Raw genomic sequence first — 13,811 nt, 5'->3', positions numbered from 1 at the left:
TAAAGGAGCTTACAAGTGTCTGAATGCCCAGAGCCCTTAGTGGGAAAGGAGGAACACTCACTTGCATGAACCTGCAGGCAGCACTTGGCACAGGATATCAGGAGGCTGGTTCCATCTTCTCCAATGTACGAGTTTGAAGGAAGGGGCTCTGTGTTTTCACCACCTGAGGTAAAGCACATCTCAGGGATCAGAGGCTTTGTCTTCTGTCCACACTTTGAAAGCTGGAGCAAGGAGGAGCTCTCCCCTGTGGAGACCTGGACAGACTCTTTATCCATCTGTAAGGACTTAAGAAGGAAAAGGAAACAGTGGTACACAGAGTCTCCACTTTGCCCATCCACCAACTGTTCTAAAATTCAAAGAATATTGCCCTTGTGAAAAATCAATCCTCACTAGCTCATGCTGTTTGCAACCATGCAACTTGTGCTCTTATCCAAACTCCTAGCTCACATGACAAGAATCTTGTCACTCCCCTCCGTTCCAACAGGATGTGCCCTGGGATTTGTCGTTTGGTTTGAAGCTCAGGGAGGCATTAGAATAATGAGCAGCATTCACTATTTTTGTGTTTATACTTTTATAAAATAAGATCAAATCCCCAAATGCTGCAGAAGAAGATTTCAACAGAATAAGCAAGATCTACCCTCCCCTTCCGCAGCCTCTCCTGTTCTTTCAGCAAGAATTTCTTCAGAAGGACATTTAAAGGTTTCTGGTAGTAAACCAGAGTTAAAAACAATAGATTAAACAGCCAAGCTGCACCCAAGTCTCCTCACAATCCATTATACAGCAGCATCATGCAGTCCTGTAGAGAGACTATTTCTTGTCTGCAGAATAAATCAGGGATTTTTTTAAAACACGCATGCCCCAAGTGAACACAGAGCTGTTTCTGGCTCCATGTGCCCTACTTATGCAGGGACAAACTGGGGCAGAGTTGAGCAAATAACATATCTAACAAATTTTGCCTTCCTGCTCATGAAATATCTGGAAGCAAATTGAAAATTCCTTAAAGCTGATGTTCAAATTCAGAGGATGGAATTTTTACTCTAATCTTACTTTTTGCTTGTGAATATTCAGAAGCCTGGATGCAGTGCTTCAATGCAAGTGGTCAGATGAATAGCATTGTACGTTTCTGTTCCCTGACTGGATGAGTGTGCTAGGATTTCTGGTGCAAAGATTTGCATGTGTGATTTTAAATACCAGTTTTCAAAACACTACTTGAACTCTAAGGGAAAGCAACACACACACACACACATGAATGGGGCTAAAGCACATTTGAACAAAAATACTGCACTAATCATATATATTTTTTTAAAAAGTCACCCATATCTGCTGGGACAGCAAGAGGCCCACTAGGATTTTTATTCCCAGTGTTTTAAAATAAAGGGGGAAGAGATTCAGTACATCTCTGAAAAGTTGATACCTTAGTGGAACTGGATGCGAGAAAATAGAAGGCCATCAAACTAGTAACTGGGGGATAGGATGTTGGAACAAGCATATTTAAATTGATAAAAAACGCTCTTTGCCATGTGATTCTGTCTCTACACCTATACGGGGGGTGGGGGTAATTACACATGGCTGCATACGAATATATTCATACATAGAGTACCCTATTACTACAGGGCTACAAGGCTAACTCACGCTGAGTACCAATTCGATGCACACACAAGTGCAGCAGCACTGTATGTATTAATGTCTGCTCCTGTAAATCACTACAGGACCCAAATGTGTCAGTGTGTTACTTCTTATTTTTTCCAATCCCCTTGAAACGAGCAGCTTTGGTATTTACGCCAGACACAGCTAAGTTATCAGCACTGTGTACGCCATGCACAGAAGAATTTAACATCTTGAGAGGCTTTACGAATTTTGGATGCCTCTCATCCTGTGTGGTCTGATTTATAATATACATCTGATAGGTGGGGCAGGGTTAGATTTGGTTCCCAATGTTTTGCTTCGCAATGACTGCCAAGAAAATCTGCATCTTAAACTGAAGTTCCCAGAACTTTAAATCCCAGCAGCCTCTTATGGCAAGCGAGGAAGACTGGACGTGCCCAGAAAACCTTTCTGGGTATTATCTCTGATTTACTCAAATGATTAGAAAATGAAAACAAATGAGACACCATAAAGATTTACATATGCATATCTCCTTTCTGCTGCCTTGTACAGTGCCTCCTGACTAAGCTCAGGCTCCAATCATTAATTTTTAAAACGAGACCATCACCATTGCTCTTGCTTGTGTAACTGAAATGTTACAGCTGCCTGTATTAGCCTGGGAAAAGAGGGATCCTGTAGTGTATGTTCAATTCAGTAGCACTGAGGTTGGCCTCTCCTAGGTAGGGACAAAACCACAGAAGGACCTGACATTACTCTCGGTCAGCATTTTGCAAATCCACCCTCAAATTTCAAACAACCTGGCGAACGTAAAAACAGATCCAGGTAGATTCCTCTTTCAATCAGACAGAGTGTCTCAGGGTACATCTACACTATAAAAAACAAAAAACCTGCAGCAGCAAGTCTCAGAGCCTGGGTCAACTGATGCAGGCTCATGCTATGGGGCTAAAAATATTAGTGTAGACATTCCAGCTTGGGCAGGAGCTTAGGCTCAGAAACCCAGTAAGGAGGGTTCTCTCAGAGAAATGTCTACGCTGCTCTTTTTAACACTGCTGTGCAAGTCCCTCAAGCCCAAGTCAGTTCACGCAGGCTATGAGACTCTCTGTTGTGGGTTGGGTTTTTTTGTTTTGTTGCAGTATAGACGTACCCACAGAGAGCAGAGACTGCTTTCTCTTTAGGGACCCCTGAGCTGCATCTACTCAGCTTGAGAAGTTGTCAAGCTCTTGAGTTTTGGTTGAGGAAGAGGAGAAAAAGCATGTGGTCCACCAGTTTTTAGGAGAAGGGCAAGTTTTGCACAGTCCTGGTGGCCTTGTGTAGACAACATTAATAATAATAATAATTTGCACTTATCGTGTTCCCCATCAGAGGATCTCAAAGACCTTTGCACATCAGTTCTCACACCATCCCTCTGAGGTGGGCAGTATTCCCATTTGCAGATAAGGTAACTGAGGCAGAGAGATTAAGTGAGGTACTGAAGGTCACACAAAAATTCTGTGGCAGAGCTCAACACAAGACAATCTGAGGTTAACGGCATACTCCCTTGTCATGGAATTTCTGTTTTACTTAAGTAAAATTAAAAATTAATGCAAGGAAAGATGAAAAGCCAATAGGCTTTTCCCACTGTCTCTGCTATTTCCAGATACATCTCTATGGCACAACGGGGATCTGACTTATCAATTTACAATAAAAGCCTAGATCACCACACCGACGCCATGAAAACAAACCCACACTAATCTGACTAAAATACCCACTATGCGATACCCTCCACTGACCCACCCATCCGCAGCAATATCCGAAATTACCTGGTTATAAGGGTAGAAGAGGGTACAGACAGCACAGTAGGGCTCACTCAGGGCAGCAGCTGCATTGAATTTTCGCTCAGCTGGGAAGTTATGTGCTTTATTCTTCCACTGCAGGGAAAGTAAAGACTTCAAAGCCTCTGGGTCACTCACATCCTCCTCCCCGGAAAATGGAAACGTTTCTAGAGTAAAATGAGCAATGGGAAGTGTCTTCAGTACGGACGAAATGCAGCAAGAGGGTGTAAAATAAACACTCTAGTGACACTTCGGAGAAGTTAAAGAACAAACACTATCAGTTAGTTCTTCTATAGCACTTTTCATCCGTAGGTGCCAAAGCACTTTACAAAACCAGCTATCATCATTTCCATTTTACAGACGGGGAAACTGAAGCTCAGAGGGAGAGTGACTGGGCCAAGCTCACATGACAGGTCAGTGGGAGAGAAGAGAACCCAAGTTTCCTGACCTCCTGACTCCCAGTCCCAGTGTCCATGCATTAGATCATGCAGCCTCCCCTAATTAAACCAAAGTTTAAAGTGTGCAATGCCGATCTATAGTAATCCCCTGGCCTCCAGGCAGTAGTTTCATCTTTCAGGAAACTACATGATTTGTTTGGTCAAGCCAGCTCCCAAGAGGGGTCTGAGTATCACCCAGTCTCCACCTGTGAGTGGCAACTCTGTTCTCAACTATCATCACGGGGTGCACTCCTTACCCACCTACAGATTTAAATCTTGCTCAAGAGGCAAGCTCAGCCTGGGTTCTAGTCTACACTTTTCTGCAACTATTCCCCCAACCCCCTTTCATCAACTGCAATCTACTGAGCAACCCTTCATCTGCTTCTGGCACAGGTCTGACAGGCAGCTGTTTGTGATTAGTTTCTGTCAATTCTTTGCTTTCACAAACTTTTGACTGGGGCCCCAGGCATTCTGTGATTCTGCAGCTGTGGAATCCAATCCTTGCCTCAGTTTTGTGGTCCAGTTTCTAAGTATTCATTTTAAAATAGTGTTAGTCTCTACAAGTGCAATGAAAACTTTCCATACATGCCTAAGTATAAACTAATGTAGTGTTGCCCAAGTCTGTAAACAGCCCAAAGCAACAGCTCTGAGAAGTGGGGAGTCTCCCATACATCTCTGTGCTATGTTAACTCTGAAGCCTAGTAACATACAAGGATTGCTCACTACTTTTCTGCTGATGGTTTTAGCAGAAACATCCAGCTAATTTGCTTCTCCCACAACCCTAAACTTCTGCCCCATTTCCCCCCTACCTAGCTGCCAAAGCTTCCCCATGACAACTTCTACATATTCAAGTACATAGGGCATGCGGAAAAACCATCAGAGGCAGAGTAAAATATTAATTTATCATTAGAATTATCACAAGGCATAGTATACCAATTGTATTATTCATCTTCTGATTTAATTCAGTGGAGACCACCCTTTTAAAAAAAACAAACTTCTGAAACTGCTGCAAGATTTCAAGCCTGCTGTAGTGCAGGACCACAGGAACCAAGGGGCCCCGCAGTAAAGTCTAGGTCCCAGTTTGCTAACGAGGACCTCAGCCTTTGACTGTCTCCCCACCTAATTCTATATGAGGATTATGGAGAGCATAGGTTCGTGACAGGAGCACTACGCCCAAATGCAGTATTTCCCCCGGCTAGGGATCTGCCTACACTAGGAGCTAGGGGTGTGATTTCCCTGCTGGCGTACACATACGTGCACTAGCTCTTGCCAACCTAGCACGAGTATAAACACCAGCGTACCTGCAGTAGCACTGGTGGCAGCAGCGGAGGCATGGCTTAGTTGTGCCAAACGCATACCCAAGAGCCAGCGCAAGTATGCGTCCGTGGGCAAGGGAATTACAGCCGAGTTTGTAGTGTTGACATAGCCTAAGACTCCAAACTGCATTACCTGCGCTGAGCAGTGCAGCCATGACAGCTGTGAGCAGAAGGAACTTCCAGGGAGCACAGAAACCTCCTTTGGACGGAAGTGTCAAGTACAGCTTGGCCATCTGAAAGTGATTTTGTAGGCAGGTATTTTGAAGTCCTGATCTGCCAACTGATGTAGCCATTTGAGTAAGATCACAGAACTTGCCCGCCCTCCCTTCCTCTCCACTGCACCCACGGCCTGTCTCCGAACAGGAATTTAATTACTCATTGTCCAGAGCATTCTCCCAAATTTCCCCATGAGGTTTTCCCCCACATTTCCTGTAGTTAACAGGTCTCACCCAGAAAGTCAGAAAAACAAACTAGAGGTGGGTTTAGCATTCAGCAACACTTCCTTCTGAGAGTACAGGGGCCTCCACGGATTAAGCAAAATGCAGAAGAATCTCATGCCATGGTTTCCCATTAAAGATCACCCCAACAATTTTTCTGGGCTTGACAAGCCACTGGCTGTCTAAGCAAGTAGCCCTGGCATATCAGTATTCTGGACAGCCATTTGCACTCACCCTCATCACTTGAGGCCTCCTGTTTAACCACAGACAATGGGGAGCGGGTTGGTGGTTTGCCCAGTGGGTGACGGCGACTTTTCTTTATCTCCATCTTCATTTTTGAAAAAGCAGAAGTGGCCTGAAACAAAGCAGAGCATGTTACATGGGAATCCCAGAATTCAGAAGAATGGGGAAGCAACAGAGGCCAACTCAAGCTAATTCCCCAGGATGGGGCCTTTAACCCACACAAGAAAATCATCATTGCCTTTGGGTCAGATCACCAAGGACCTCCCCACAGGTAATTTTGGTAGATAAGGCCAACACATTCCCATAAGATCATGCCAGGTAAAGGTAAATGACAACATTTTCCTCTACCCAGAATAGCCTCAAAGTCAGATGGAGTTTGCTAGTTTCACTAGCCTCTGAAAGGTCTGATCAGTCATGTCACATGTTGCCTGCATTTCAGCTGGAAACCTAAATTCTTCCCTTGGGTGAAATTCTTATCTCGCTAGGGAGTTTCATCGTGCCTTTCACCACAATATCAAGGCAAATGAAGTCTGAAGGTATAGATCCTTGAAATCTACAAAGGAATTTTCTGCTCTTCTCCACTCCCTGGACAAGGTAGCTTTGCAAACACACCCACACCCCATCATCATCATCATGCTGGATGTAATCAAAGTGCTTTGTCAAAGAGTACGGTCTTGCAGTGAGCCTTTGAAGTGGTTACACTCCGGATGGCCTTGTTGTGGCCCACTCCATTGAGGAGCTAGGGAGCTGCATTCTGCACAAACTGGGACATGTGGATTTTATCCACATTCAATACCAGATACAGTGAGTTTCAGTCACCTATTCTGGAGGTGACCAAGGCCTTGTCTACACTAGAGCAAAATGAGATTGCAATGCCTTTCAATTGGTGGAACGTGCCCTTGCATCCACACAAAAATTTGCTGTCATGGATTGTTTGCTGGGCATCAATGATAGTTACCCTAAAAAAATTTTGTAGCAAGTCTCAATCAATGCTAACTCCACTGATTGAGCACCCAAGTGGACCCATTCCACTACAGCAGGTGTCTCACTGCTGTCCCTCAGTGCATCAGCCACTGCAAAACTGGCCTCTCTGGTCATTTTTCTGCACGCCATGGTTCAAGGATCAGCTTCACAGGAAACCACCTACCCATACACGTAGCATTGCCTGGAGTTTGATTACAAGTCATTTTCAGAGCAAGCAACTTCTGGAACAGTATTTCAACTCTAACGGATTGCAATTGTTGTTGTTGTTGACATCGTCTTGTCCCACGGTAACAACAACAGGCCATGAAGTTCAAGAATGAATTCAACAACTTGCACAGGGTCGTTTGGTAAGGGCTTGAGTCAAGGTGTCCAATCCAAAACAAATTTCACTTTTCTTACATTATACTCAAAATTGTGAGCAGGTGTTAAAGCCGACATCTTGGTCCCATCTCCATTGATTTCCACTCATGCAGTGTAGTAAAGACCCTCCTGTACAGATGATCCCATCATCATACTAGGGTGTTCCCAGAGAAATTCTCTGGCTAACAGGGCTCTGACAACCATATTCCCACTACAAAGTTGAGGAAGAGAATTCAGAAATATGATGCCTTGGTATTCTATTGCCTGGTCCCTGGAAAACCTTTACACTACCCTCTCACAGTGAGGCAATCAACATGCCCCTTCCCAGCTGGGAACATATCACAGGAATGCCATGGTCTGTATGAGCAGCTAGCCACACTGGCATCAAGCACTCAAAATGCTCAATGGCAGGAGAAAGGCAAGGATTTGAGACACGACTGGAAAACTAAGAACAACAGAAGTCACTCTGATGTTGCTCATATACAGTGTTTAAAAAAAAAAAAAGTCCCAGATCTCCAGCTAAAGACTCACCACCACAACTTTGCTGTGGACAGCAGTGGAACCCTGGAGGATGGATCAGCTAGGATGAAAATGACAGGCAGGAAAACCCAAACACAGGGAGAGGATAGATGAGATGAACCTTGTCAGCCAGGACCCCTTAGCAGTGAAGGCCATACAGAGTAATGCTGGCATTGCCAGATTACAACTCTAGCTTCTAAGCAGCTTAAAATCAAAGAACATGTTTGGGTTTCACATGGCTGCTACCATTAGCATTTGTGGAAGGGTAGATATAGCTACACAAGAACATGAACATCCACTGCTCCATCATCCCCACCTCATTATACACTCTTTTTTTCCCTACAATCCCACCTCTACCATACCAACTCCCCCTATAATCTTCCAGTTCCTGCCAGATGCACCAGGCCAGGGGGAAATGGCAGGTTAAGTGGCAGAGCTATGCCATGCAGCCATACCCAAAAGAGAGGACAAGCAGCAAAAAATAAAACCAAATTAAAAAAGGTACAAAGAGACCACAAAGTAAGCAGCATAAAAACAGAAGCATTTTATTTCTCCAGCACAAACCACACAGACTGTGGCCAAAGCATTTACATCCTATTGTATCTGCCAGCCCACTTGCCACCCAGCAGCAGCTACACAGCATGCACTGGTAATCACAGTATCGACAGCTTTCTTTGGTATAAGGCACATACATTAGAGCACAGGTTGGCCTGCTTTGAAATTTACAGCACAGGGGGTTAGCGGTTCAAAGGCAGCATCATTGTCCTTATTATGGCATTAAGAATGAAAGTGAAGTGCATTCCATGCTACACAGTAGTCAGAGGTACAGGCACCACGCGCAGCCAATCACAGCTCCAGCAACTTGTCGATTTTAGCCCTGATCTTCCTCCAGTCTGCAGCCACTATATCTGAGAAACGCTTATACAAAAGGTGTTTTAATCGGGCCACCATATTGCATGGCAAAGCATATTTCCCTCTGCCACCACGATAGCTAACAGTGCCTTGCCATTCCCTCAGCTTATCAGGGGGAACCATACGGGAAAATAAAGCTGCAGCGTATCTCTCCGGCTTGCCGCTAACTCTCTTGAATATTTCCCTTCGCTGCCTTTTGGGAATCCTCCTCAAGGTGATATCATCCAGGGGTAGGGCAGCCTGTAATAGGTTAAGGTTGTTACTGTATTTGTCATTGAAAAGTTACCCCCGCTTCCCCATCCGCCTCCCAAAATTGCTCCTGGACAGGGTTACGCAGCAGCCCAATACTGGGGGGCAACAGGCAATCTGCTCACCATCTGGTACAGCCTGTACAATTGATCGTACTTTGTAACTGGAAGCAAGGGCGAGGTAGACATCAACATTCTGTTGCATTGCAAGGCCTCTGTGAAGGGTTATTATGGTTACTGGCTGTCTCGCCATTTTACCCTTTGACAGCGGTTGACTATTGGCAGCGGTTACCAACAGACAAGCAGTCCACCAATCTGGGCGATGACACCAAACTACCACCATCCCAGCCTAAGACAGAAAGCCAAAGACCAAGGACATCATGTCTGCTGAACTGATAGAGTCGCAGAAAGTTTACCAGCTGCAAGGGGAAAAGTTGTGACTCGTGGGCCTTGCTCTGTTTCTCCAGCATGATGATCCACACATGGACAGGTATATGAGGCAGGAATTTGTCTCCTGTAATTCCCTATCCTTCTCTCACCATTCACAGATATGGGAATTTATACAGAGGCGTACCCAGGCTTATGGAAGGGATGTGTCCTCCAGGACTTTTTGCTGTAGGACTCCCTGTTCCTGCCCAATGTTCTGCATTTTAAAATACTGAAAATATCCCATACCGGGAGGCTCCCTTCTTCCCACCTCATGATCCCAGCTGTATCAGAGACTTTTCACTCAAGACAAGGAGAACATTTGCGAACAGTGTTACATACAACTATGAAAAAAACTTGTCAAGTTTACCTCCCGAAGCATTCTAAGTTTGGATGTTTATATGTTTGGGTCTTGGGGCATCAGATCTGCTCTAGTTAATACACTATTACATTTCAGAATATACATTAAGGCCATTTTAGAATTTGTCTATGCAGCAATGCATTGGGAAGGCAATGTATATTACTAGTATAACAGATTTCACTTCACTTAAGGACTTTAGTAACTCAACCAGAGGTTATAGGCCTATTACAAGAATGGATGAGTGAGGTTCTGTGGCCTGTGATGTGCAGGAGGTCAGACTAGATGATCGTGATGGTCCCTTCTGGCCTTAAAATCTGTGAGGCTATAAAAATAACCTACCCATCCGCCCTGGGCGCACACACATTCCCTTCCTCATTATCTTCATATAGCAAATGAATACAGAGGTCACGACATACTGACAATGAAATGTAATCCCTTGCCCTGTTTTCAGAATAGGTGCACAGAGCATCCCTGATCCAAGTAGCTCTCCTGTTGGTGACTCTGCTAACAGTAACTCTTGCCTCCACATCTGCATGGTCGAATGCAAGGTGTCTAGGACAGTATATTCCAGTCATCTTTAAATATCTTTCAGGTATATTGTGCAAAACACAACAACAAGCAGAGATAATAAGGAAGTTTATTCAGACAGTTCTGGCAAGGTGGCCTTCAGTCTATCACTGACTCCACTGATATTCTCCATTTCCTCAGGGTGTAGTTGAGTCTTCCACTCCCTTGAGGATGTGTTTTCATAAACCAAAGAAGCACATATGCAGAATAGCATTAGAGACAGCCATTTCACTAATGTCAATGCAACTGCAGGGAACAGAGGTCTAATTTTTGGTCTTTGTAGAAAATGGATGAGTTTGAGACTCATTAGAATCCTCCCAGGCCAGCCAACACAGATATGCATGAACTGACTACAGTGAAATACCGTGATCTGCATCAAAGGAGTGCTACCTCTTGTTAAAAGCTTTGCTGAGATAGCAACTGTGTTTCATCAATGCACTGGTACAACTGACCAAATAACAGTTCAAAGCTTGCTATAACGTCCTGCACACTGATCACATGCTTCTTGCAGTACATGGTCACATGCACCTCTGTCACAACAGTGCCTACAGTGGACTTATGGACCCCAAACTGATTCCTTACTGTCTGATAGCTGATCGGAATAGCTAGCTTGCACACTGCTATCACTGAAATCCTACATCAGCCTGGAGAAATGAGCCTTCTAGTGTTGTAATGTCAGGGTAAGCTCAGCAGAGAGGTCCAGGAAAGTCTTTCTTCTTCCTGAAATTCTGCAGTCACCACTGGACATCCCAGATCACAAGCACATTCTGGTCCCACTGCTTTGTGCTCATGCACATGGTCCAAAGCATCTCTCCCCACCATTGGAAACTCATTCAGGAATAAATCAGAGAAATGTACTCTGAAAGTCCAAGGTGACAGGGGACTCCAGGTACCCTTCTTTTGGTCTCCAATACTCAGCATGAGGTCTTGAAAAACAATCCACTGCATCTTAGCAGCTGCTTCACGGTAGCTTTTCCTAAACTCAAGCATAAACCTTTCTTCATAGGTGAGGGACACACTTGAGAGTGTTTGCACTAGCCTACATGTTCCAAACACAGTTTGGAAATAATACCAGCAACAAGGTAAATACTGGAATACCCCACAGCCAATTACTGGAGTTTCCTAAAGACTAAGGGAGTTTAACCCCTCCCTCCCACAACTGTCCTTGGACCTCAGTGGCATCCCACAATACCTAGCAAACGTTACCCAATATGGCACGATGACAGACAGCAATACTGGGAACTCAGATACATTCCTAGTGGGCATGGCACCTCAACCAGCACAGCAGCAAAACTGTAGGGGTCTTTAACTTGCTGCAACACGACCAACGTGGAAATACTCACATGAGCAGCTGAGCAACTGGAGATAAAACCAACTATTGAAATACCACTGACTGGTTTCTCTAGTGTAGACAAGGCCTGTGGCATTGTTCATTGTGGCAAGCTTCTCATCCAGGGGGGAAAAAAGGCAGAGTTTCCTAGCAAGCTGAAGGTGAAAGGTGGTGGCTTTTGCACCACTGGTCGCTCCTGGTCAGACAAGACCCAGTGTTGAGCCAAACAGGATCCCAGGGCTTAGCATCTCTTTGAAAAACCGGGAGGAGGGGCAGAGGACAGAGTCTCAGCAAATTCTTAAAAACATTCCCTCTTCCAACCAGCATCACAAAAGCCTTTTCCTAGATTTAGGTTCAGCGCACCACTTTCCACCACACAACAGGCCATCGCAAAGATGAATCAAAACCTTGCTAGGGTAAAGTTCTATAGAACCAATCAATCTTCCAGAGGATCTAGGTACTTCAATTCTTGCGGCTATCCCAGGTGCAAGGGAAGTCCCCGGAAGCGTATGAGGCTCTGCACAAGATGCAAGACCCTCACTGAAAAGCTTACACTCTAAAGGCACAAGTGGGGCACAGTATATTCCGTAGCTATACAAGAGAACAAGACACAATGCTGCACAACAGAACACGGTATTTTGTTCCACTGTAGAACATGGGGAATGTTCCTTAAAAGCTCAAATAGACACAGCAGAGTCAGATTTGGGGGATGAAAAGAGGGAGAACCCACATGGCCAGAAGTCCGTCCTCCAAAGCAGTGGCTCTCAACCTTTCCAAACTATTGTACCCTTTCAGGAGTCTGATTTGTCCTATGTACTCCCAAGTTCCACATCACTTAAGAACTAGTTGCTTATAAAATCAGACTTAAAAATACAAAAAAGTGTGTCAGCTCACTATTACTGAAAAATTGCTGACTTTCTCATTTTTACCATATAGTTATAAAATAAATCAATTGGAATACAAAGTAGCCTGATGTACACCTCCTGGAAGACCTCTGTGTAACACTAGGGGTACACGTACCCCTGGTTGAGAATCACTGCTCCAAAACATTACAGAACTCTAGCTCAGATCCCATGATGCACACTATTGTCCCACCAGGACTTTCCCTGGAAGCAATATTTATTGGTCTCCTGATAGTCAATGGTTACTTACATCAGCAGCAGGTGCTACAAAGCCCTCCTTCTGGCACATACCTGTAAGTCACTGACCTCAGTGGCAACATCCGCATTTTCTGCTTCTCCGCTCTCCTCCTCCTTCACAGTGAGCTCCAAAGGGACCACCTGCTCCCGCCAAACCTGGCCCTTTTGTGTGGCAAACTGCTCAAAGGCCTGCTGGCAGGATATGCGCTCCTTTTCAAAGACCACCTTTTTGGTCCGTGGAACCACATAAAGCATGGGAATGATGGGTCGGGGCTTAAAGTCATCCTCCTCGCTTGGCACCTCTGAGGGCAGGACGATATTGAGGGGAGCAGAGGGTAAGCTCTTCTCTGCCGTGGCTGATGCTGGTGCTGCTGCAGGAAGCAGTGGCCGGGCTGCTGGTGCCTCTTCCCCTGCTGGTTGCTGCTGTGGCGGCGGCGGCGGCAGCTGCTGCTGCTGCAAAGGAGGCTGAGGTGGCTGCAGGTGATGACTGTGATGGTGGTGGTGCTGATGGTGAGGGTGCTTCTTCTTTCTATCACCTTTTACTTTTGGGGGACGGCCCCTTACCTTGCTGTCTCCTGTTAAAGAAATGGGCAAGAATCAACTTCACATACTGAAATATCAGGACATTCTCTTATTTCACCTTCCCCCACGTACAAATGAGTTTAATGTTGGTCAAAAAGCACTGGATTAACAAGACAGGCAATAGAAACCCCATCGTCTTTGGAACAGGTGCAGCACGGGCATTGGCCACGCAGGATATACCATGCTGACCCTCAGCTCTGATGCCGAAGGACTGGCTCTAGAAATCAGAAGCTCACTTTGTGCCAGTGGCCTATTCAATTTTTGACCTGCCTGCCGAGACTGCCACTGCGAACGTCAATTGGGTCAGAAGACACCTGTCCACCAGAAACTGGACTGAGAGCTTCAAGGTTCACATGCACATTGTATTAACATAATACCAGTCACAGGCCTAGGCAGAAATAGTGATGTCAAGGTAACTGGAATTCTGATCCTAGAACCCAACTTGACTGGGTTACAGCACTGGAATAGAAGATTAAGCGAAGGAAAGTTCTACTTAAAGTAACTCCTCACTTAAAGTCGTCCTGGTTAATGTTG

General features: G+C 45.1%; 1 protein-coding gene across 3 annotated transcripts in view; it reads right to left on the bottom strand.

Moving 5' to 3' along the window:
* Positions 1-13,811, bottom strand: part of KDM4B (lysine demethylase 4B) — a 176,618-nt gene that overhangs the window by 28,085 nt on the left and 134,722 nt on the right. The window contains exons 12-15 of one of the 3 annotated variants that reach the window (XM_077841948.1): positions 12,750-13,270; positions 5,841-5,961; positions 3,405-3,583; positions 62-284 (exon numbers count right to left, since the gene is read on the bottom strand). In XM_077841948.1, coding sequence (XP_077698074.1) covers positions 62-284; positions 3,405-3,583; positions 5,841-5,961; positions 12,750-13,270 — 1,044 coding nt within the window. Of the gene's footprint in view, positions 1-61; positions 3,048-3,404; positions 3,584-5,840; positions 5,962-8,232; positions 8,865-12,749; positions 13,271-13,811 lie in introns of those variants that run through there. The other 2 variants (XM_077841949.1, XM_077841950.1) reach the window with 2 other exon arrangements.

Source organism: Eretmochelys imbricata, chromosome 25 (genome assembly GCF_965152235.1).
Source record: "Eretmochelys imbricata isolate rEreImb1 chromosome 25, rEreImb1.hap1, whole genome shotgun sequence".
Lineage (NCBI taxonomy): Eukaryota > Metazoa > Chordata > Testudines > Cheloniidae > Eretmochelys > Eretmochelys imbricata.
This window is presented reverse-complemented; position numbering and strand designations above follow the sequence as displayed.